Source organism: Oreochromis aureus, linkage group 12 (genome assembly GCF_013358895.1).
Source record: "Oreochromis aureus strain Israel breed Guangdong linkage group 12, ZZ_aureus, whole genome shotgun sequence".
NCBI lineage: Eukaryota > Metazoa > Chordata > Actinopteri > Cichliformes > Cichlidae > Oreochromis > Oreochromis aureus.
Window position 1 is genome coordinate 18,586,813 of NC_052953.1, and position 22,677 is coordinate 18,609,489.

Genomic DNA, 22,677 nt, shown 5'->3' on the forward strand with positions numbered 1-22,677 from the left:
TGTGTCGTCAGCAAACTTCACAAACGTATTGGAGCCATGGATGGCCACCCAGTTTGAAGTATAGAGGGAGTAGAACAGTGCCGAGAGTACACACCCCTGTGGCGCTCCTGTGTTGCTGCCATTTCAAACCAGGAAAAGTTTGAAATAAAGCAAACTCATTTTGTTTCAGTCAAACAGGATGCCAACGCTCTTTAGAAGTAGTTCAAATGCAATCATAGAAACCAGACCTACTTAATGGTAATGTTAAACAGCCTTGGATAACTTTGCTTATCGTCAAACTAGGCTGCTAATTTCTTAAACCGGTCTCTTTAGAAAAAGTACTGGTTTTCCAAGACACAGATAAACGTGACTATTTGACTATTTGTACCGTCCCTACACACTGCTCCCTGGGTGCCCAATGGCTGCCCACTGCTTCACAGACTGAATGGGTTAAATGCAGAGAGGAATTTCACCACGGGGATCAATAAAGTATAAAGTATACATTGTTAGAAACTAAGTTATTGAAATATTCCAAATCTTGTATAAAACAAAACTTTAACCACAGAACAGGTTAGCATTCTGTATTTCTATATTGTAATTATATATGGAGTGTTTTGAAGGTTACTTTTAAAATGTATTCCACTACAGATTACAGAATACATGTCCCAAAATGTATTTTGTAACGTATTCCATTACATTACTCAGTGAGAGTAACGTATTCTGAATACTTTGGATTACTTAATATATTGTCATGCTTTTTACAACTACATGAATGTACTATTGCTGTGTGATTTATTACTCTTACTTAAGGCTACTCGCCATACCAATACCAACTAGATTTTTAAATCTTAATCTAAAATGAGTAACAGTAGGGTGGACATTAGGTAATGCTGCACTTTTTGCAGAAATCTCGTATAGAAAACTATTCCGCGCGTATATTAAGCAGGTTGGGGTCCAAACCGTAGTAAAGGGACCTCTGGCTAATACGTCGGGTTCCGTGTCGGGTTCGTAGCCGAAACCTAGCTTTACTTTGTTGTCTGGGTCAATGTTGCTAGTGAGAGACAGGCTGCTCCAATGGAACTTATTGTTTCGGAGGAAAACACGAACACAGTGTACAGTCGAGTCTTAATAGCTTACTTACAACTGGGCTCGTCAGGCACTCTTTTTGGCTGCTGTGGTTATTATTATATTTACATGCTTTCATCTCCCGTTTCTGCTCGGTGACAACTCTTTTTGACTCTCTTTTTTTCTCCCTCCCTCACGCTGACAGACACATATCAGGTATGACAGTCCATTCTCCCTTCAGCATGAAACATGAAACTTGACACTGCCCATGAGGCTACATTCTTTAGGGCTATGCCTGTAACACTCTCCCTATTGGATTTATATTAAATAATTTTTTGAATAATAATTTTTAAAGGTATTTCTTCACGTCATTATGCAGGCCGCAAGTAGGGGTGACATTGTCACGGCTGCGGGGGCAGACGTGTGGTGAGTGAGAGACAGGATCCAGACGCAGGCACTGGCTTGGATGTGAGCGAGCTTTTATTAACACAACGGTGGCACAAACAGAAACATGGCGAGCAAAACAAAACCTAAAGGTGACCTACACTGGGAGTGACTAACAGAACGAACAGAACGAACCTGAACGGATGACTCTAGAAGGAACACGCATGGAAGTAACACAGGTATTTCTTCACGTCATTATGCAGGCCGCAAGTAGGGGTGACATTGTCACGGCTGCGGGGGCACAAACAGAAACATGGCGAGCAAAACAAAACCTAAAGGTGACCTACACTGGGAGTGACTAACAGAACGACATTGTCACGGCTGCGGGGGCACAAACAGAAACATGGCGCGCAAAACAAAACCTAAAGGTGACCTACACTGGGAGTGACTAACAGAACGAACAGAACGAACCTGAACGGATGACTCTAGGAGGAACACGCATGGAAGTAACACAGATGGGAACGAGGAAACTATACATAGGCGGGAGGCACAGCTGATTGTGATTGACAAGACGAGGAGGGGGAAACGCAAACTGAACATACTGGCATAAGACAGATCTTCACAATAAAACAGGAAACTCAAAACACACGCGAAGACACTGACTCAGAGACGCGGGCTTTACACAGAGGGGATACACAGGTAGGGATCACACAGAACAGGGGGAGCACGGACTTAACACTAGGAGAACAAATAACAAAACCTAAACCAGAAATAATAATAATCATCATCATCATCATCATCATCGGACGGCTAAAGAATCAGGATATAATTATAATCAAAACAGTATCACCAAAGAATAAGAACTAATCCATAATGCAAAGATAAACCAAAACCTAAGGAACTCAAAATGCTGGGTCGAACCGACCCAGGACCGTGACAGACATGGGCCCAGGATTGAGATCCAGGCATTAGATTGGTATTAGTTAGGCATTATTTTTTTAAAAAGTAACTGTATTCTGAATATCACCTTTTTAAACGGTAACTGTAACGTAATACAGTTACTCATATTTTGTATTTTAAATACGTAACACCAGTACATGTATTCTGTTACTCCCAAACACTGTATATATGGCATATATATACAGTGTTTGGGTTTTAATTTAACTTTTCATCCATCAAACTAAATACAGCAATACCAAATTTATCTTTACATTGTGAAAATCAGCATGACGTCAACACTGCGTAAACAGTCTGTAACTAAGTGTCACCTACCAGTCCTCTTTAGTTTAGGTAATGTTAAGTAATGTTTCCTAAACACCACATTTTCTCAGAGATAGAATGTTCCTCCCACCTCTGATTAGTCTGTTTAGTTAGTATTTCTCTCTTTATAAAAGTAACACATCTTGACTGACCCATGATCATTTTCCTTTAAATGTTTTATTGTAATGTGGATTTGTTCCACTCATTTCTTTTTCTTCTTATCCCCCCTCTCAGGTCAGTAAGTAAAAGTAAAAGCTATTGTAGTAGTAAATAGCTATTGATCAACGTAAATTGATCAATAGTTACATGATACATTATAAAAAAATATCCAAAAGAAGTACCTGGATTTGTCCATCTACTACTTCGTGAACATTTGTCACCCTTCTCTTCTTTCCTTGAGGCATTTCCTCCGACTCCAAACTGTTACCTCCTTTCAGTGAACGCAAAGCTTGCACAATTTCCAAGTTAGTTTTTAAAGGGAAATCCTGACCACAGAGGTTGATGAAGTATTTCCATGTCGTACTGGTGTTATAGAGATCAGCCATACAGTTAAGATCAGCCTGTACACGTGTCCATCCAGCGTAGACCACATTCACAGCCTTGCTGCCCATGAACACATTTGGGAAACAGGACGTAATGGCATTGATGGCAATAAAGACTGAGGCTGGTGATTTTTTGTCCACGTGGACACAATAAATATTTTGAGGTGCGTAGATAGCTCGCAGTAGTCCCTTCAAAGTTCTGCACCTATGGATACAAACAATCTAATTTGCTTCCTAAATGTTTTTGCTGAAACTGTTTAAATGAACACTTTCATGGTTATTTAACAAACGGTCAAAACCAAAGTGCCAATGTGAGATATCCATCATACCTATAACACCAATTTTCTGGTAAAATTTTTTTTCCAAAGATCATGCTCCCTGTATGATACACTGTAAATGTAATCAATTAGAACTTTACGTATTTAGACCTAATGCTAAGCGTTGCAGTAACTTTTGATTATAGAACATACATACCTTGTGATGTTCAAACAGAGTAAGCCTGAGATACCTGAGGATGTAGGCAGGACGTCTGCCTGTTTTCAGTGACCATGTAGGGAAAGCATCCAGTACAGGAATCAACTGCAATAATCGTAACCGCCAGCCTGGTTTTAGAAACCACCTTATTTACAGTAATCAAATCTCAAATATAATACAATTAAAATGTGTTAGAGCTGCTAAAAAGTTTTATATTTAATCTGTTACTCCCCCCTGAACCAAGAGATGATATGAGGATAGTAGGGAAGCGCACATACATATGTATGGAATATTTCAAAAAGAAATTTAAGTATAGGCCTGTGAAATATCTTAAACCTATTTTTTTAAAGTACTTTCACATGTAAAACTGTGTACTAATCTGTGAACTAAAATCTGAAGTTCAGAACAAGAACCAACATAAAACCTTAAATTCAATAGTTTTAGGCAACATACAAAATAGGACCACAGCAATTCATGTTACCTAAAAATGAAACAAACGCCTCTGTTTTTAAATGAAACATTCTATTAGGTTAAAATAATCTAATTTAGTTATTCTACAGCCATAAATTGCGTAATCATTGCTTTGCCACTGTGTTTTGTAGTATATATGATAATAAGCTTCTTGATCTTGATGAAAGTCATTTTAAACTTTTGCTGACTTAATCAAGAGAAAAAAATGATCTTTCTTTGGCACAGGAAAGCCTTTTTTCTATTGTAATTATTTGCTTTGGCAATCCTTTTAAGGTTTCTGATGCATCAAACCTACTGGGCACGCTTCAGTCCAGTTAAACTGGTTACGGAAAAGTGAACTGAAGACACTTTGTAAGCTGCAACCGCCAAATACCTGCAGAGGGTAAGGCAATGAAGGAAGAAATTTTAAATAACCTGCAAACACCCCCAGGAAGTGTTTTGAAATGGTTTAATAACATATTACAATATGGAGAGAAACACCCCAGCCAAACACTAGGATTATCTCTGCCAATGGCCTCCGCATTCACATCTGACAAAGATCATTCCGCAAATCTTACATGTTGGCCCATCTCATCCTTAAAACCTTCTCCCTCACAGAGAGAATTATGACCTTGTTTTCTGCTTGGCTGTCACCCAAGGGTTTGCATCCCTGATAAGCAGAAGGAGTCTCACTGTCTGTTTATGGTCTCCCATTGCAACGGCCCCACCGTCTCTTGTGTGTAGGTGTGATAGAGCATAAGGCCCATTTCTAGTGCACACTTTCTCACATAACTAAGTGAGAAAGTGATATTACTATTAGTAATGACATGGTTAAAATATGTAATTAATACATGAGAAAAGAAATCTGACACCACAGCAAGTACCTAGAAGACCATGCAAATCCAGCACACTGAGAGGCAGGGGTCTGGCCTGGAAGTCCTGAGGTCAAAATGGGAGATGCCTCTTAGGGTGGTTGAGAATGACTCAGCCAAGAGTCCGTGGGACTTCTACATGCTGACAGATAAAGTGGTGATAGTTAACCAACCAGACATAGTAATGATGGATAAGCAGAGGAAGACGGCTGTAGTGATATATGTAGTTAACAGAGAGATAGCAACAGCAGGAAGAAAGAACATGAGAAGCTGGAGAAATACCAAGGGCTGAGAGTAGAACTCAAGAAGATGTGGAGGGTGAATGCAACAGTGGTCCCAGTGGTAATCGGAGCTCTTGGTGCAGTGACCCCCAAGCTAGGCAAGAGGCTCCAGCAGATTCATTGTGTAATGTGTGATATTAAAAAAATGGGTATTAATTGCATAGAAAAGAAGCATATTGTCATGATCCTCGGACATTTGACCCAGCGTTTAGTTTTCTTCTGTTTTTGTCATTTTCTATTATGTTTAAGTCCACTTTTTTATTCTAAGGGTTTATTCTATAGTACCTAGGTTATTCTGTTTAGCGTTTGATTATTAGATTCCCCCTTGTGTCTTTGGCCTCTGTGTGGCTGTGTTTATCTTTGTTGTGAGTTCTTATGTCTTGCTTTCCTCCTCGTGTTTCAGTCTGTTCCCCCTGCCTGTCATGTTATCCCCATAAAATGTTTCCCCAATCATGTCTCTGTGTGTCTGTCTGTGTCTCTGTGCGTGAGTTCCCGTTACTTCCTGTTTGACTTTGGTAGTCTCCGGTCTGTGTGTGCCATGTTTTGTTTTGTGTTTCCTGTTCCCTCATCATTCCCTGTATATTTAAGCCCTTTGTTTTCTTCTGTCCAGCATTGCGATCTCCCTCATAGTTGTGTGTGATTCTCCGTGTGTTTCCCAGTGTGTTCAGTTCTTTAGATTTCCCAGTTTAGTTTCACTGCTAAATCGTTCAGCATATAAAGCTGTGTTTTTGAGTTCAAGTTTGGGTCCTATTCTACTTGCACACAGCCATTTTGATAAAATGGCTATGGACCCAGCAGCTCATAATGCCTCCATTGGGCTCTCGGCGGACCTTATCTACAAGGTGGAATTTCTCAGCCATGAGTGGGTAAAGCTGCCTGTTATGGAATACCAAGAGGAGTTAGCTCTCTGGTTACAAAGGTTGATTTCCATACTCCCTTGGCTATTCAGCTTGCTGCACCCACTTATTCAGGATTTCCTCGTCACCACCGTGAAAGAAAGTGTTGCTCATGCTGCTGTCACTCCATGGCTACTGAGCTAACTCCATTCGTGAGTGAAAGTGACTCCTTATTGCACATTCCACTCGAGCATTCAAACTCCACACCCTCTGACACCTCGGCCACTGTGAGTAGAACTGGTTTTCCCTTTGTGGATTCTGTTCTGCCTAAATCGGCTAACTCAGAAACTGTATGCTTGGACTACAAACATATTACTCAGTGACACCTCCGTTTCTAGTTTTTCACCTGTTGTTTTCACTAATGGTCTTAGCATTCCTGGGCTAGCCAATTTAAATAACACATCCTTTCAAGCTTTTGAAATAGCTGAAAATAAGATTGTTAAGGAAAATCACCCTGCCTCAGACACTCTAAAGACAGAGTTTTCTGTTTCCGAGCCTGCGGTCCCTCTCAATGACTGCTTAACCTCCCAGCCAGCTTATTTAGAGACAATCAGCCATCCTGCTTCGCCTAGTGACTGGCTTACATTTCATCCTGCTCTGTCAGTTGAAATTCCTAGTGTTACTCAAATAATTCCCCAATAAGCTAAGGTTAAGAGCCAAAAGGTCCCATACTCTATACGTAAGCTGGCAAAAGAACTGGGATTGAGTGTTTCAGAGCTAGCCGATCAAGTTAAGTTTAGCATTCATGCTTGACCCCACACCCGTACCTGCTCCTCGGATGGTAGAGCAGATCAGCTACTGACTGGAAGGTTGGTGGTTCGATCCTTGGCTTCCCCAGTCTGCATGCCAAGTATCCTCGGGCAAGATACTAATCCCAAGTTGCTCTCCGATACATCCTTCGGAGTGTGAATGTGTGTAAATGTTGGTTAGATTGCACTTAAGTATAGAAGGAAGTGCTTGTATGAGTGGGTGTGAATGGGTGAATGAGGCATGTTGTATACAGCGCTTTGAGTACTCCAGTCCATTTACCATGCCGTGCAGGTGAGTCCATCTCACCTGCAGCAGACCACGCCCTGCCACATACCCCCATCGCTCGACTGAGGCCGGGAGCCATCTGGCCAAACCTACTCCCCTCTGCGAGCAGGCGAGGAAATCGGCCCGGACCATCGGCGCCCCAGACGAGCCCCAGCCCAGGAACAGGGAAGTGAAAAAATTAAAACGTACAGCTTTGCTTTTACTTCCAACAGAAATGAAGACAGAAAACTAAACAGCAGTGACTTTTGTAGGGTTACTGAAATTGGACTAGCTGGTATTCAATGATGTGCTACGTGATCGCTAGCGACACAGGTATGTTAGCATAACATAAACACAGTAAAGCTGGAGGATGAACGCTAACTTTTCCTACTCGATAAAAGTTAACCTGAGGGTTCCCGATGGTTAGGGACAAATGCAATCGCATGGCAGGATGCTTTAAACGGACCAAACTTCAGTCAGGAGATCAAGTGAGATAATCCATCCACAATACGAGGTTAGTCATTAATATACTGCAACAACATGGAAATAAAGCAGTTGCGAGAGAATTCAACATTAATGAATCAATGGTACGGAAGTGGAGGAAGCAAGAAGTTGAGTAAAGTTTGACTCATCTGATTGTTTTGTTTCGTTACTTTACTGATTAGTTTTATGCTAACCTTATAATCCGGTTCGCCTTATGTATGAAAACAGACCCGTTCATTGACAGTGCGCCTTATAATCCGGTGTGCCTTATGGGCCGAAAAATACAGTAAGCTGCCCCAGCTGTGTTCTCCATGTGTTTCCTGTTCCCTCATCATTCCCTATGTATTTAAGTCCTTTGTTTTTCTTTTCTGTCCAGTGTTGCGATCCCCCTTATAGTTGTGTGTGTGTGCACTGTCGGGAATTTCTCCTGCACACATATAAACTAAGTTTGATGCATATAAACTATAGCATCAAACTTATGTCACCTGATTCACTATATTACCTCACTACCTTACAACTACAAATAAACTCTATTAAACAACATTTGATTGCACATAACTTATTACATTAAAAGAAACATTAACGAACCTTGTGCCACTGTCAGCCAGGTACTAAATAACACAGGCAATGTACATATTTTTCTACTTAAGGTACACCATATTGTAAACTCATGTTACTAACAAACCTTCATCCAGTTCTTTGCGCTAGTTTCCTGTTTCAAAATAAAAGCATGGACTTCAAAATAAAACTGAAATATTTTTAAAACAAATATATGCGAAAATATTACATAATAACATTAAATTATATCTGACCATTTAAAGGTCATTTACAGTAAGTACTCTGCTGCCCCCATTTAACAGACAGGTACCGTATATTGTCACACTAGTCAGCTAGTTTTAGATCCAGGTCCTGTATCCTGTAAACAAACTACACGTGAAGTTACACTAACTTTCCCTTAAGGTATCTCAAACATATTTCTCCAATACTGGCTTCTCTTCATTGGCTTCCTGTTAAATCCAGAATTGAATTTAGAATCCTGCTTCTCAAGGTCTTCAATAATTAGGCCCCATCTTATCTTAATGACCCCATAGTACTATCTTACCCCTTCAGAGCACTTCGCTCTCAGACTGCTGGTTTACTTGTGGTTCCTATGTCACAGTGTGCGTATGAATTTGCAAAGAGGACCCAAAATGCAGACACCAAGGAACAGGGAACAAAACGTGTAATATGGCTGATAAAAAGGTACAAAAACAAAAGGCAGATGCAGACAGGAGAGAACCTAACTAGAACTAAACTGGGAAAATTGAATGCTGAACAAAAAACAAAGAACAAAACCTTGAACATGAAAAAATCCTGGAAACATGACATGGAACAACAGACGACCTGACAATGAATGGACAGAAACACACAGACTAAATACACACAAATGGTAAATGGTAAATGGCCTGTATTCGTATAGCGCTTTACTAATGCCCTTTCACAAGTGTGATTAGGGGAAGTGGAAACACATGGGGAAACAGCTGACACTAATCTGACATAATGAGACAAAGGAAGCAAAGCTGACTACACTGACATAGGACACAGACCTTCAAAATAAAACAGGAAACATGAGACGCAGACATGGCAATACAAGCTTGATAACATAAGACCCGCAGCATGAAACACATAAAGGGTTAGGGAAACTTAAATACAGGGGAAGAAAACACAAGAGGAATCTAATAAACAAATGAACTTTGCTAACCTAATGAACTTAACCATAAGCATCAACATCAAAATAAAGTAAAACTTAAAACGCTGGGTCAACAGACCCAGGAACGTGACATCCTAGAATATTTAAAAGTAGAATGGGAGGCAGATCCTTCATTTTTCAGGCCCCTGTTTTCTGGAACCACCTTCTGGTTTGGATTCGGGAGAAAGACACTATGATTATTGGGTTTTTCTCTTTATGTATTATTGTAGTGTCTACCTTACAATATCAAGCACATTAAAGTGACTGTAGTTGTATAAATAAAATTGAATTGAATTGCTAATCCTCACTGTTACAACTGAAATCGTTTGACTTTTTTAAATTAAATTACATGTTCTGAGGCCCACAGTCAAAAATTAGTTTGACACTCACAGTGTATAATAAGTCTGTTGTCAACGGAGTTTGCAAAGAAAAGCGTCTGGACTTCTTTGAGTTGCTTGAAGACGTTTCACCTCTCATCCGAGAAGCTTCTTCAGTTCTAAGGTCAAATGGCGAGTCCCAGATTTAAACCAGTGGGAGTATCCCCCAAGAGAGGACAAAAGACCCCTGGTGATCCTCTCAATCACATGCGCCAAGGTGTGAAAGCGGGTGTGGTACCTAATCAGCCAGGGTTTCGGTGATTAGGTACCACACCCGCTTTCACACCTTGGCGCATGTGATTAGAGGATCACCAGGGGGTCTTTTGTCCCTCTTTGGGGGGATACTCCCACTGGGTTTAAATCTGGGACTCTCGGCCATTTGACCTTAGAACTGAAGAAGCTTCTCGGATGAGAGGTGAAACGTCTTCAAGCAACTCAAAGAAGTCCAGACGCTTTTCTTTGCAAACTCCTTTGACTACGATGACCTGGATGACTGAGAACCTTCACAGACAATAAGTCTGTTGTGCTTCAGGCATTTTTATAAATTTCACTGCCCAAAGATACAACCAGGAGAGGAGTATGAACAAATCTGAGTGCATGAGGTAAACCACTTAATCTGCCTGTTTTGATTAGATGGCTATGTCTAATTCTCCCTGAAAATGTCTATTATCATAGTTCCTCCGTTAACATCCCTCACTTACTTTTGCTCTTTGCCTTCCAACCTAATCCTAAACCAGACTGGAAACAGAAAAGCAGTTGCACCCATTTAACATACTAAAACTGCCCCCATCTCAAAACAGGAAATGTTTTTAAAAAACACATTTTGTTCCAGTAAACCTGGATGCCAACAATCTGCACCTATAATAGTGAAACTAGCATACCTATGTAGGCGTATTGTTAAACACTCTTGCAAATTGCATAACCTTACCAGACTAGTACTGTATATCGTCAAACTACAGGGAGTGCAGAATTATTAGGCAAGTTGTATTTTTGAGGAATAATTTTATTATTGAACAACAACCATGTTCTCAATGAACCCAAAAAACTCATTAATATCAAAGCTGAATGTTTTTGGAAGTAGTTTTCAGTTTGTTTTAGTTTTAGCTATTTTAGGGGATATCTGTGTGTGCAGGTGACTATTACTGTGCATAATTATTAGGCAACTTAACAAAAACAAATATATACCCATTTCAATTATTTATTTTACCAGTGAAACCAATATAACATCTCCACATTCACAAATATACATTTCTGACATTCAAAACAAAACAAAAACAAATCAGCGACCAATATAGCCACCTTTCTTTGCAAGGACACTCAAAAGCCTGCCATCCATGGATTCTGTCAGTGTTTTGATCTGTTCACCATCAACATTGCATGCAGCAGCAACCACAGCCTCCCAGACACTGTTCAGAGAGGTGTACTGTTTTCCCTCGTTGTAAATCTCACATTTGATGATGGACCACAGGTTCTCAATGGGGTTCAGATCAGGTGAACAAGGAGGCCATGTCATTAGTTTTTCTTCTTTTATACCCTTTCTTGCCAGCCACGCTGTGGAGTACTTGGACGCGTGTGATGGAGCATTGTCCTGCATGAAAATCATGTTTTTCTTGAAGGATGCAGACTTCTTCCTGTACCACTGCTTGAAGAAGGTGTCTTCCAGAAACTGGCAGTAGGACTGGGAGTTGAGCTTGACTCCATCCTCAACCCGAAAAGGCCCCACAAGCTCATCTTTGATGATACCAGCCCAAACCAGTACTCCACCTCCACCTTGCTGGCGCCTGAGTCAGACTGGAGCTCTCTGCCCTTTACCAATCCAGCCACGGGCCCATCCATCTGGCCCATCAAGACTCACTCTCATTTCATCAGTCCATAAAACCTTAGAAAAATCAGTCTTGAGATATTTCTTGGCCCAGTCTTGACATTTCAGCTTGTGTGTCTTGTTCAGTGGTGGTCATCTTTCAGCCTTTCTTACCTTGGCCATGTCTCTGAGTATTGCACACCTTGTGCTTTTGGGCACTCCAGTGATGTTGCAGCTCTGAAATATGGCCAAACTGGTGGCAAGTGGCATCTTGGCAGCTGCACGCTTGACTTTTCTCAGTTCATGGGCAGTTATTTTGCGCCTTGGGTTTTCCACACGCTTCTTGCGACCCTGTTGACTATTTTGAATGAAACGCTTGATTGTTCGATGATCACGCTTCAGAAGCTTTGCAATTTTAAGACTGCTGCATCCCTCTGCAAGATATCTCACTATTTTTGACTTTTCTGAGCCTGTCAAGTCCTTCTTTTGACCCATTTTGCCAAAGGAAAGGAAGTTGCCTAATAATTATGCACACCTGAGTGATGTCATTAGACCACACCCCTTCTCATTACAGAGATGCACATCACCTAATATGCTTAATTGGTAGTAGGCTTTCGAGCCTATACAGCTTGGAGTAAGACAACATGCATGAAGAGGATGATGTGGACAAAATACTCATTTGCCTAATAATTCTGCACTCCCTGTAGTCTGCTAGTTTCAAAATCTTCCTGGGTCTCTTTCAGGAAGCACTGATTTTTCCAAAACACAGACATTCATCAGCAGTGTTTGTTAGAGACAAACAAGGGAAAATTTACTGAAATATCGCTGTATGTAAGTATTCACACCCACTTATTTTAGGCTTTTTACCCTACAATATAAAGCGCCTTGAGACAAGTGTTGTTGTGATTTGGCACTATATAAATAAAACTGAACTGAATAGATTTGAAAACTTCAGGCACTAGTATCAAGTACTAAACAGGAAATTTGGCAGAACGTCCAAGCACAGAACAGGGTAGCCTTTTGTATTTCTATATTTTATTTATATTTGACATGTTGATTGATTTGACTTCTCATCCATCAGCCTATATGTCTTTCCTCATTTAATGTATTTTTCCTCTCTGCCTTCCAACCTAATGCTGAACCAGACTGCACACAGAACTGCAGGAAACAGCAGCAAAGTAAGTGATAAGTAAGTATATGTTCATTTTCCTGTAATAATTAACATATGTAAAATGACAGCCTTTATTTTTTTATTATTACAATGATCAATAAAAGAAATAATGTGTGATATTAAAGCTAATTAATATTAATTACATAGCAAAGAAAAAGTATCAGCTGCTTCAAGTTGGGGGTTTGGGGCCTTTTTTAGCTTTATTTGATAAACTCAGTGAAGAAAGGACAGGAAGGGGGGAAACATCCGGCAAAGGGCTACATGTCAGAATCAAACCCGGGCCGCCTGCTGTCAGCCTTATGGCATGTGGTCACCCACTCAGCACACTGAGCTAAACTGGTGCCCGGCTTCGAGCTGTTTAGCAGCAGTACTGAATCTCCGTAGAATGCTATACCAACTTCTCTCTCTCTCTCCTTTCACTCCCTAACCAGGGAGATGCGTGGCCCTCCATGAGCCTGGTTCTTCCTGTTAAAAGGAAGTATTGCCTTTCCACTGTTGCCAAGTGCTTGGTGCTATATAAATACAGTCCTCAAAAAAATAAAGGGAACACCTAAACAACACAATGTAACTCTAAGTCAATCATACTTCTTTGAAATCAAACTGTCCACTTAGGAAGCAAGACTGATTGACAATCAATTTCACATGCTGTTGTGCAAATGGAATAGACAGCAGCATGTGAAATTACAGGCAATTAGGAAGACATCCGTAATAAAGGAGTGGTTCTGCCGGTGATGACCACTGACCACTTCTCAGTGCCTATGCTTTCTGGCTGATATTTTGATCACTTTTGAATGTCTGCGTTGATTTCACTAGTGGTAGCATGAAACTGAGTCTACAGCTGAGACAAGTGGCTCAGGTAGTGCAGCTCATCCAGAATGGCACATCAATGCGAGCTGTGACAAGAATGTTTGCTGTGTCTGTCAGCCTAGTGTCCAGAGCATGGAGGGGCTACCAGGAGACAGGCCAGTACATAGGGGAGGGCAACAACCTAGCAGCAGACCGCTACCTTCGCCTTTGTGCAAGGAGGAACAGGAGGAGCACTGCCAGAGCCCTGTAGAATGACCTCCAGTAGGCCACAGATGTGCATTTGTCTGTCCAAACAGTCAGAAACAGACTCCATGAGGCTTGAGGCATGAGGGCTCAACATACACAGGTGGGGTTTGCTTACAGCCCAACACCGTGCAGGACGTTTGGTATTTGCCAGAGAACACCAAGATTGGCAAATTCGCCACTGGTGCCCTGTGCTCTTCACAGATGAAAGCAGGTTCACACTGAGCACATGTGACAGACGTGACAGAGTCTGGAGATGCTTTGAAGAACGTTCTGCTGCCTGCAACATCCTCCAGCATGACCGGCTTGGTAGTAGGTCTGTAATGGTGTAGGGTGGCATTTCTTTGGGGGGGGGGGCACACGGCGTCCATGTGCTCGCCAGAGGTAGCCTGACTGCCATTAGGTACCGAGATGAGCTCCTCAGACCCCTTGTGAGACAATATGCTGGTGCAGTTGGCCCTGGGTTCCTCCTAATGCAAGACAGTGCTAGACCTCATGTGGTTGGAGTGTTCAGCAGTTCCTGCAAGACGAAGGCATTGATGCTATGGATTGGCCCGCCCGTTCCCCATACCTGAATCCAATTGAGCACAACTGGGACTTCATGTCTTGCTCCATCCACCAACACCACATTGCGTGACAGACTCTCCAGGAGTTGGTGGATGTTTTAGCCCAGGTCTGGGAGGAGATCCCTCAGGAGACCACCATCCACCACCTCATCCAGAGCATGCCCAGGTGTTGTAGGGTGATCATACAGGCACGTGGAGGCCACACACACTACTGAGCCTCATTTTGACTTGTTTTAAGGACATTACATCAAAGTTGGATCAGCCTGTAGTGTGTTTTTCCACTTTAATTTTGAGTGTGACTCCAAATCTAGACCTCCATGGGTTGTTTGGGGCCATAGTTTAGTTGGACATTGAATCATTCTCCCAGCCTGCTGTTTCCAAAATCAATTTACCTGTAGGTTCTCTATCTATTTTCTATAGTACACAGTCAAACATTAAAGTTTTACATTTTCTACCCTTGGGTTATGAAATTATCACATGCCATGCTAGATTAGCAATGGTAGTCTACGTAAATATTAATGTACTTCATTTAATTTAAAATAGCCATTTAATTACAAGCTTAAAAAATGCCCCAAACTAATAGTAAATGATAAAATAGAACGAAAGAGAAGAAGAACTTTAAAAAAGAAAAACCCGTACAGGCTTGGTGTGACCCATCTCCTAGATGTTATTGTACACTGTTTGAAACAACTGTAATTTGATAAACACTTAAGAAATACAAATGATAACATGTGACATAATAATCATCATCATTGTCACAAATGAAAATGAAAAAAGCTAAATTTTTAATTTGGGATCACATAATGTCCAACACTGCTACATTTAGTAACTGTTGTACACATCCAGACTCTCCACAACTTTTATAACACATCTATGTCCACATGACAGTTATGATCCAACACTATCCAAGAATGTGTTTATACTTCTGGTTATCTATTTGAATTGTCCTTCATAGTGGATGATTAACTCTCCAACTAATCTAACTCAGTCAGTGCCTTGTGTCTCAGATATTTCTCCAAGCAGTAGATAGCAATGGGATCTCTGTCTGCATCACACTTATTGGCAAAAAGGTGATGCTGTTCAATCAACCGCTGCAGGTCTCCAGCACCATACACACATATTGATCTGACATGGTGGCCTTTACATTCTGGGTATACTGCTTGCAGAGAACCCTCTGACCCCTCGTGCCCCTGCCACTTCACTATCCGTGCAATTGCGTTCATGTCTGTCGTGTCAAATTTATGGTTGGGCCATGTTGAGCCAGGAACACCAGGTATTCGTTGTATTGTTGCCCACAGAAACTCATCAGGACTGTAGGTGTCTTTGGCCCACTCAATGAGGGCCTGTATTCGCTTGTCTTCCAAAACACTGCGAACGTAACCTCGGTTGACCACAATGTAGGCATTTCCTGATAGTATGGGCAGATTGAAGGGAGCTGGATCCTTTGTTTTTCCTGTTCGCTGGGACAATTGAAAAGTTATTATGATCGTAAGTCTGAAATAATGTTTTTTTTACAATAGCAAAGTAAATTGATAATAGCTACATGATACATTATAAAAAAATATCCAAAAGAAGTACCTGCATTTGTCCATCTACTACTTTGTGAACATTTGTCACCCTTCCCTTCTTTCTTTGAGGCATTTCCTCCGACTCCAAACTGTTACCTCCTTTTAGTGAACGCAAAGCTTGCACAATTTCCAAGTTAGTTTTTAGAGGGAAATCCTGACCACAGAGTTTGATGAAGTATTTCCATGTCGTACTGGTGTTATAGAGATCAGCCATGCAGTTAAGATCAGCCTGTACACGTGTCCATCCAGCGTAGACCACATTCACAGCCTTGCTGCCCATGAACACATTTGGGAAACAGGACGTAATGGCATTGATGGCAATAAAGACTGAGGCTGGTGCTTTTTTGTCCACATGGACACAATAAATATTTTGAGGTGCATAGATAGCTCGCAGTAGTCGCTCAAAATTTTGCACCTATGGATAAGAACAATTTAATTGGCTTCCTAAAATGTTTTTGGTAAAAATGTTTAAATGAGCACTTTCATGGTTATTTAACAAACGGTCAAAACTAAAGTACCAATGTGAGATATCCATCATACCTATAACACTAATTTTGTGATAAGAAATTTCAAAAGATGTTCCCTGTACTGTACACCATGCACTGTACATTTAATCAATTAGAACTTTACATATTTAGACTGATAAGTTTGTAGCTTAAACCTATTCGCTGGAACGTTGAAGACAATGTAATTACACAGCAAAAGCAAGACACGAGTAGGTGTGTGTGTGTGTGTGTGTGTGTTTGGGGGGGGGGTCAGAGTGTGACCCCATAAAGACTTCCCTAAACCTGCTGGTCTGGAAGTCCAGCAGTTCATCTAAACAAAAGGCACTTAGAGTAAAACTGACATAGATACGTTTATCCTACCATAAAACAATAAGAGAAGGTATGCCCTCTCCCATGCTCCCAGGATGTGGGTGTGAATGCCAGAACACTCTGGAATGCACACAAAGCCTTTGGAGCCTACTAAAGATCACACATCCTATCACTACACAATCGATTATACACCTCTAAGCATATATGGTTAAATATTTCTTAATACAAATGACAATAATAAAATCTAAACCCATCATCACCACCCAACAGCCTAAGCCATCAAAAGGTCAACATGCAGTACTCTACCATATGCAAACTTATATCATTAAAAGGCTATACTGACTACTAAGTACAATTTTCTATTGACATAGACCTACTGCTAAATGTTGCAGGACATTATAGAACATGCATACCTTGTGATGTACAACCGTAGAGTAAGCCAGAGGAAACTCCTCTTCTTCCTTGCTTAACGGGAATGTTATGTATTTCCTGGTTATTTTGAATTTCCTGTAAATTCACAGTTTTGAAGACGCAATGTTGGTTTTAAAGTCCATATCTGTAAATCATGATCAAGAGTTGAGTAATTACTAAAACCTGTGATTTAAAACTACAAACCTGCAGTCTTGGGTTGCATTGATATAACACTCATCAGGGACCTGAGCACTCTTCTGGAATTCTTTGCTGATGGTCAGTAATTTGGCTTTCTGCAATTCTTCCTTCTCTCCCTGCAGGATTGCGAGCAGTTGCAAACTTTCTCTGGGCTCTCATCATCATTGGCATAATCTAGACATTGATACCTGAGGAAGTAGGCAGCACTTTTGCCTATTTTCAGTTGACTAAGTTGTGAAAGCATCCATAGCAATCCCAGTACAGCAAGGAAATATGATAACCATAGCTGCCAGCCTTGTTTTGGAAATGGCATTTTTCTTTTACAGTAATGGGAGAATCTCAAGTACAAGAATATTAAAGTGTGTGAGAGCTGCTAAAAATGTCCATCCATCCATCCATCTTCATCCGCTTTATCCGAGGCCGGGTCGCGGGGGCAGCAGCCTAAGCAGAGAAGCCCAGACCTCCCTCTCCCCAGCCACCTCCTCCAGCTTATCCGGGGGAATACCAAGGCGTTCCCAGGCCAGCCGAGAGATATAATCTCTCAGCGTGTCCTGGGTCTGCCCTGGCCTCCCCGGTGGGACATGCCCGAACACCTCACCCAGGAGGCGCCCAGGAGGCATCCTTGTCAGATGCCCGAACCACCTCAACTGGCTCCTTTCGATGTAGAGGAGCAGCGGCTCTACTCTGAGCCCCTCCCGGATGGCCGAGCTTCTCACCCTATCTCTAAGGGAGAGGCCAGCCACCCTTCGGAGGAAGCTCATTTCTGCCGCTTGTATCCGCGATCTCGTTCTTTCGGTCACTACCCACAGCTCATGGCCATAGGTGAGGGTAGGGACGTAGATCGACCGGTAAATTGAGAGCTTCGCTTTTACACTCAGCTCCCTCTTCACCACGACGGACCGGTGCAGCGTCCGCATCGCTGCAGCCGCAGCACCAATCCGTCTGTCGATCTCCGGCTCCCTTCTCCCATCACTCACGAACAAGACCCCGAGATACTTGAACTCCTAAAATAAATATGCTAAAAATGTTCCATATTTATTTTATGGTAACCTCTGGCACTATAAAATAGTAATGATTAATGTTTTTGATATGTAGACAATTTCCTTTCATGGAGTTATACTGTTCAGTACATCTGTTACTGAACCTGGAACCAAGAGATGACATGAGGATAGTAGTGAAAAAACATGATTACATATATATGGAATATTTAAAAAAGAAATTTAAGTATAGGCTTGTGAAACTTCTCAAGTCTAAAGTTCAGAACAAGAAACAACATAAAACTTTAAATTTAATAGTTTTAGGCAAAATAAAGCAAAAGCCTTTGTTTTTAAATGAAACATTCTGTTAGGTAAAAATCATGTAACTTAATTATACTACAGGCATAAATTGCATAATAACTGCTTTGCACAAACACTGTGTTTTGTAGTATGTATGATAATAAGGTTCTTCATCTTGATATTGGTGATAGTCATTTTAAACCTTTCCTAACTTAATCAAGAGAAAAAGAGATTATTTCCTACCTGGGAGCTTTCATTGGCAGAGCAAAACCTTTTTTCTGTTCTCATAGTTATCTCTGGCATTCCTTTTAAGCAGTAGCGGTTTTAGATACGGGCGACACGGGCGGTTGCCCCGGGCGGCATCGTGATGGGGGGCGGCATCACGGGCATCGGAGGAAAAAAAAGAAAAAAAATACTCATACTCATGCTGCCCCTACGGCAGCCAGCGAATATTGGGAATGGCATAGGTATCAATCGGTTTTCTATCGCTCATTTGTTGGGAGTAAGGGCGCCCTCCGTTTGCGAGGTGCGCCTGCTGCTTGCGGCGCAGAGAGGAGAGGGCGGGGCGGCGGGGGATTCTCTGGCTGACTGGAGCGGCATCTAATAACCAACTCGCAAAATAAAACAAAATAAAAACAAACCAACAAACACCAGACATTATGATACAGACTTATAATTTGCACTGATGTTTTTTCGAAATTCTATACACGAAAAGTGAGCGCGAGAGCCCTCGGTGCACCTGCTCGCTCCTGAAGTCAAAGTAAACTTTATTGTCATCTCCGCTACATACAGTCCAGTATATAGAGAGACGAGACGACGAGGCTCCAGTTACAGCAGTGCAAGTAAACAAACAATAAATATAAGAAGAGTAGGAAAATAAATATACCCTTTTGGACTAGGAGTAAAAGGATCAATGACAATTTAAAATTTACAGTTTGATGATTTAAAGTCTCACACATAACCCGTCGAAAGGGGAGGCAGACCTGCTGCTTCCAAATAGAGCACATTTCATTTATAATGTTGTAAATCCAAGTCTATTACGTATTCATCATTTGAATCCTGGGTTGTGTGAAATCCCAGAAATAAACCCTAGACAAAGTGAATCTGTGAACTAAGGTGTAGGTCTATTAGGTTATGTTGTGGCGATCCTCGGGTTGAGGGATGGGTGTTCATACTGGAGTGCAAAATTAAAACCAATGGAAGATGGACAAGAAAAGTTCAAAGCCATCAGGTGCTCAGTTTAGAAAAAAGAGAAAAGAAGAGGAAGAGAAACGAGCAAAAGATACATGTAAGCAGATGTGTGTAGCCCAGTGGCAAACAGATGCAATTAGACTGTTTATTGTAATTATTATTAAAGGTGTTTTATTCTGTTCAGTTAAAAACACTCAAATTGGAGAGAGACTCTAAAGGAAAAAATCCAAATTATTTTGTATGGAATTGGATTATTTGTGTTATTTATTTATTTTTGTTTCTTAAAGGTTATTTTTTGACCTGGATACAAATGCAGTCCAACCAATGGGATTGTTTGTCCCGCCTTGTGTTTTCATGTTTGGTTGCGCTGCTAAGGCTGCTTAGACCACACGCGCCATAGCTGTACCTGTGGGGAAAACGTGGTAGCTGTTGGTATCTGCTTGCTTAGCCGCCAGATTTGGATAGCCGAAGCTAATTTTATGAATACGAAGTGCTTTGCACTGGTGAGTAACCAAACTGTTATAGCCGCTGATCGGTATCCTGAAATGTTAACGTTGTTCGCTTCAAAACAAACGCTAATGGTGACGGTACTATGCAAGTAGCTAGCGGGTACTAGCTAAACGCACACTCCCGTTGTTAAGTGTTAAAAACATATTAGCTGTTGTTAGGTTAAAGAAAAACTGTATGTCTATCTGTTGAATTGAAATGTTTTATTGTGTGACTTTTATTCATCACTGTTGTTACTTGACAGTGAGCAGAGTATATTGAGTTTGCTGTTTTAATGAGCAGTGTGAATTGCTTTAATGATTGGTGATAGCTACATTGCCATGTAATGAAAACATTTAGAATTTGATTAGTTGTACAACATTAGAGATTGAAACACATTTTGTTCATGCTTTATACCTTAAACAGAAGTTTTTTAGTTAAGTGTGAACAATGTTCATTTGAAGTAATTCTGACCTCACTCTTAGGTCAGGTTTTTTGAGTTGGAGAAAGGAGCCGAGACTCCCCGGAGAACTTTGGATTACAGACTTGGTGGAAATCCGCAGAAGAGGAATAATTTTCCATTGCAATGGATGGCGAGCCACAGCCCATTTGGAATTGAATCTTGAAGTCTGGTTGCCTGAACTGTGGTAGGACAAGACTGTGCAAACCATACACCGATCGTGGATTGAACTCACACCAATAACTCACCAGATCACCAAACAGGCCTGATCTGGATCCTATTGACACTTTAAAAGACCCGGGTCTAACATTCGTTTCTTTTTTATTTTGGGTATCTGTGTAACGGAGTTAAAAAGACATCTGAAAAACATGCACTTACCTGGTCTTAATTATTATTTTAAGTGTGAATTTTATCATTTTTTTTGTTGTATTTTATTTTGAAAACCCAGAAACCGGATCTCACTCTAGCGTTTAGAAGCTGCTAAGGCTTCCGCTCCTCACAGCGCGCGTTTCCACTGTGAGGGTAAGTTCTGTAATGAAAGGCTCTGGCATTTTTATGGTTTCTGGTGTGAATGTTGATACATAAGTTGTACATGTCCATGTATATATGTTTATATTGATGTTAGGATGTTACTGTGTAACCGAAACAAAGGATGGTTGCTGTTAAACAGTGTTTATTGTATTTATGCTCTTTGGCAGTAAGCTTTTGTTAGCCCTCTAGTGGTTGCTGCGCATAGCAGTAAATGTGTTTGCATTTACTGTTTTTCTGTGCTTTTTGTAATGTTGTTTTACATTATAGGAGCTGCAATTGTGGTACCATCAGAAGACACCTGTTGAATGTGTTTTATGTCTTCTGCAGGTACGTGAGCTTGTTAATAGTCATCTTGTCTGTAAAGCACAAGCAAGTGAAAATGTAGTGCACTACCGTTAATTTGTCCACTAGAGGGAAATGTTTAGCCAGTGATACTTCTGTTATCCTGTTATTTTGTTTTATACAGTTGTGAAATGTATTTTTATAAGTGATAAGATTTCTTTTTGTATTCAAGTACGGTGTGACAGTCTGTAAAATGGGAGTAAATTATTATTTTCCATTATTTCTTTGTTAAAAAGTAGATTGTAAGACTGTCAACTGACAGCGCGCGTTTCCACTGTGAGGGAATAAACCGTGAACAGCAAACCTTTCTGAGCGTCTGTCATTCATGAAGAACGGGAGCGTTACATCTGTGCGCGCACATACAATTTTGGGTATTATTGTCAAATGCAATACAGTGCATAACTTTGAAATACATTTAACCCATTGCTTCATCATTTGCAGTTGTGTTTTCATTGTGGTTACCCATCCTCTGGGCTCCTGTCGTTCCTGAAGTCTTCTGATTTGGCCATTATTTATATATTTTGTTACATACTGGTTACATGTGTCATTGGATAATGGCAGGTCATCCTGAAACAATCAGAATCAGAATACTTTATTAATCGCTAAGGAAATAATGTGGGTTACAGTTGCTCCAAGAAGAAATGGTAAAGATAGCAACACTAAGAGACTAAACTCCTAACAATACATTATGTTATACATTTTAATATTGATTAGTCAGTGTCAATTGTTGATTTGTCCAGTTCTCATTGTATGACGAATTATGATGGCTGTTTGGTAGCTGTTTGCATACTATCCATACTCTCTCTCTCTTCATATGTGTGTGTGGACAACAGATTTATGTTAATGTACAATCCTTAATATGTTTTGTGTGGGGGGGGGCGCCAGAGGGAGTGTTCGCCCAGGGCACCAAACAGGCTTGAGCTAAACTGGTTACGGAAGACCGAACTGAAGACATTCTGTAAGCCGCAGCCTCCAAATACCTGCAGAGGGTGAAGCAAGTTCCT

General features: G+C 40.9%; 1 protein-coding gene and 1 long non-coding RNA gene across 2 annotated transcripts; one reads left to right on the forward strand and one right to left on the reverse strand.

Moving 5' to 3' along the window:
* Positions 1–15,368: 15,368 nt before the first annotated feature.
* LOC120443083 (beta-1,3-galactosyl-O-glycosyl-glycoprotein beta-1,6-N-acetylglucosaminyltransferase-like) lies at positions 15,369–18,951 on the reverse strand. Its single transcript, XM_039620854.1, has 5 exons — positions 18,907–18,951; positions 17,393–17,538; positions 17,191–17,284; positions 15,973–16,377; positions 15,369–15,854 (listed from the first exon to the last, which is right to left on the reverse strand). Exons 1-5 carry the CDS (start codon positions 18,949–18,951, stop codon positions 15,369–15,371), a joined length of 1,176 nt encoding a protein of 391 aa, XP_039476788.1.
* A 1,283-nt stretch (positions 18,952–20,234) lies between these two features.
* On the forward strand, positions 20,235–21,976 carry LOC120443099. The gene is made up of 2 exons (XR_005615135.1): positions 20,235–20,357; positions 20,826–21,976. It is a non-coding gene; the product is annotated as an uncharacterized LOC120443099 (long non-coding RNA).
* Positions 21,977–22,677: the final 701 nt, after the last annotated feature.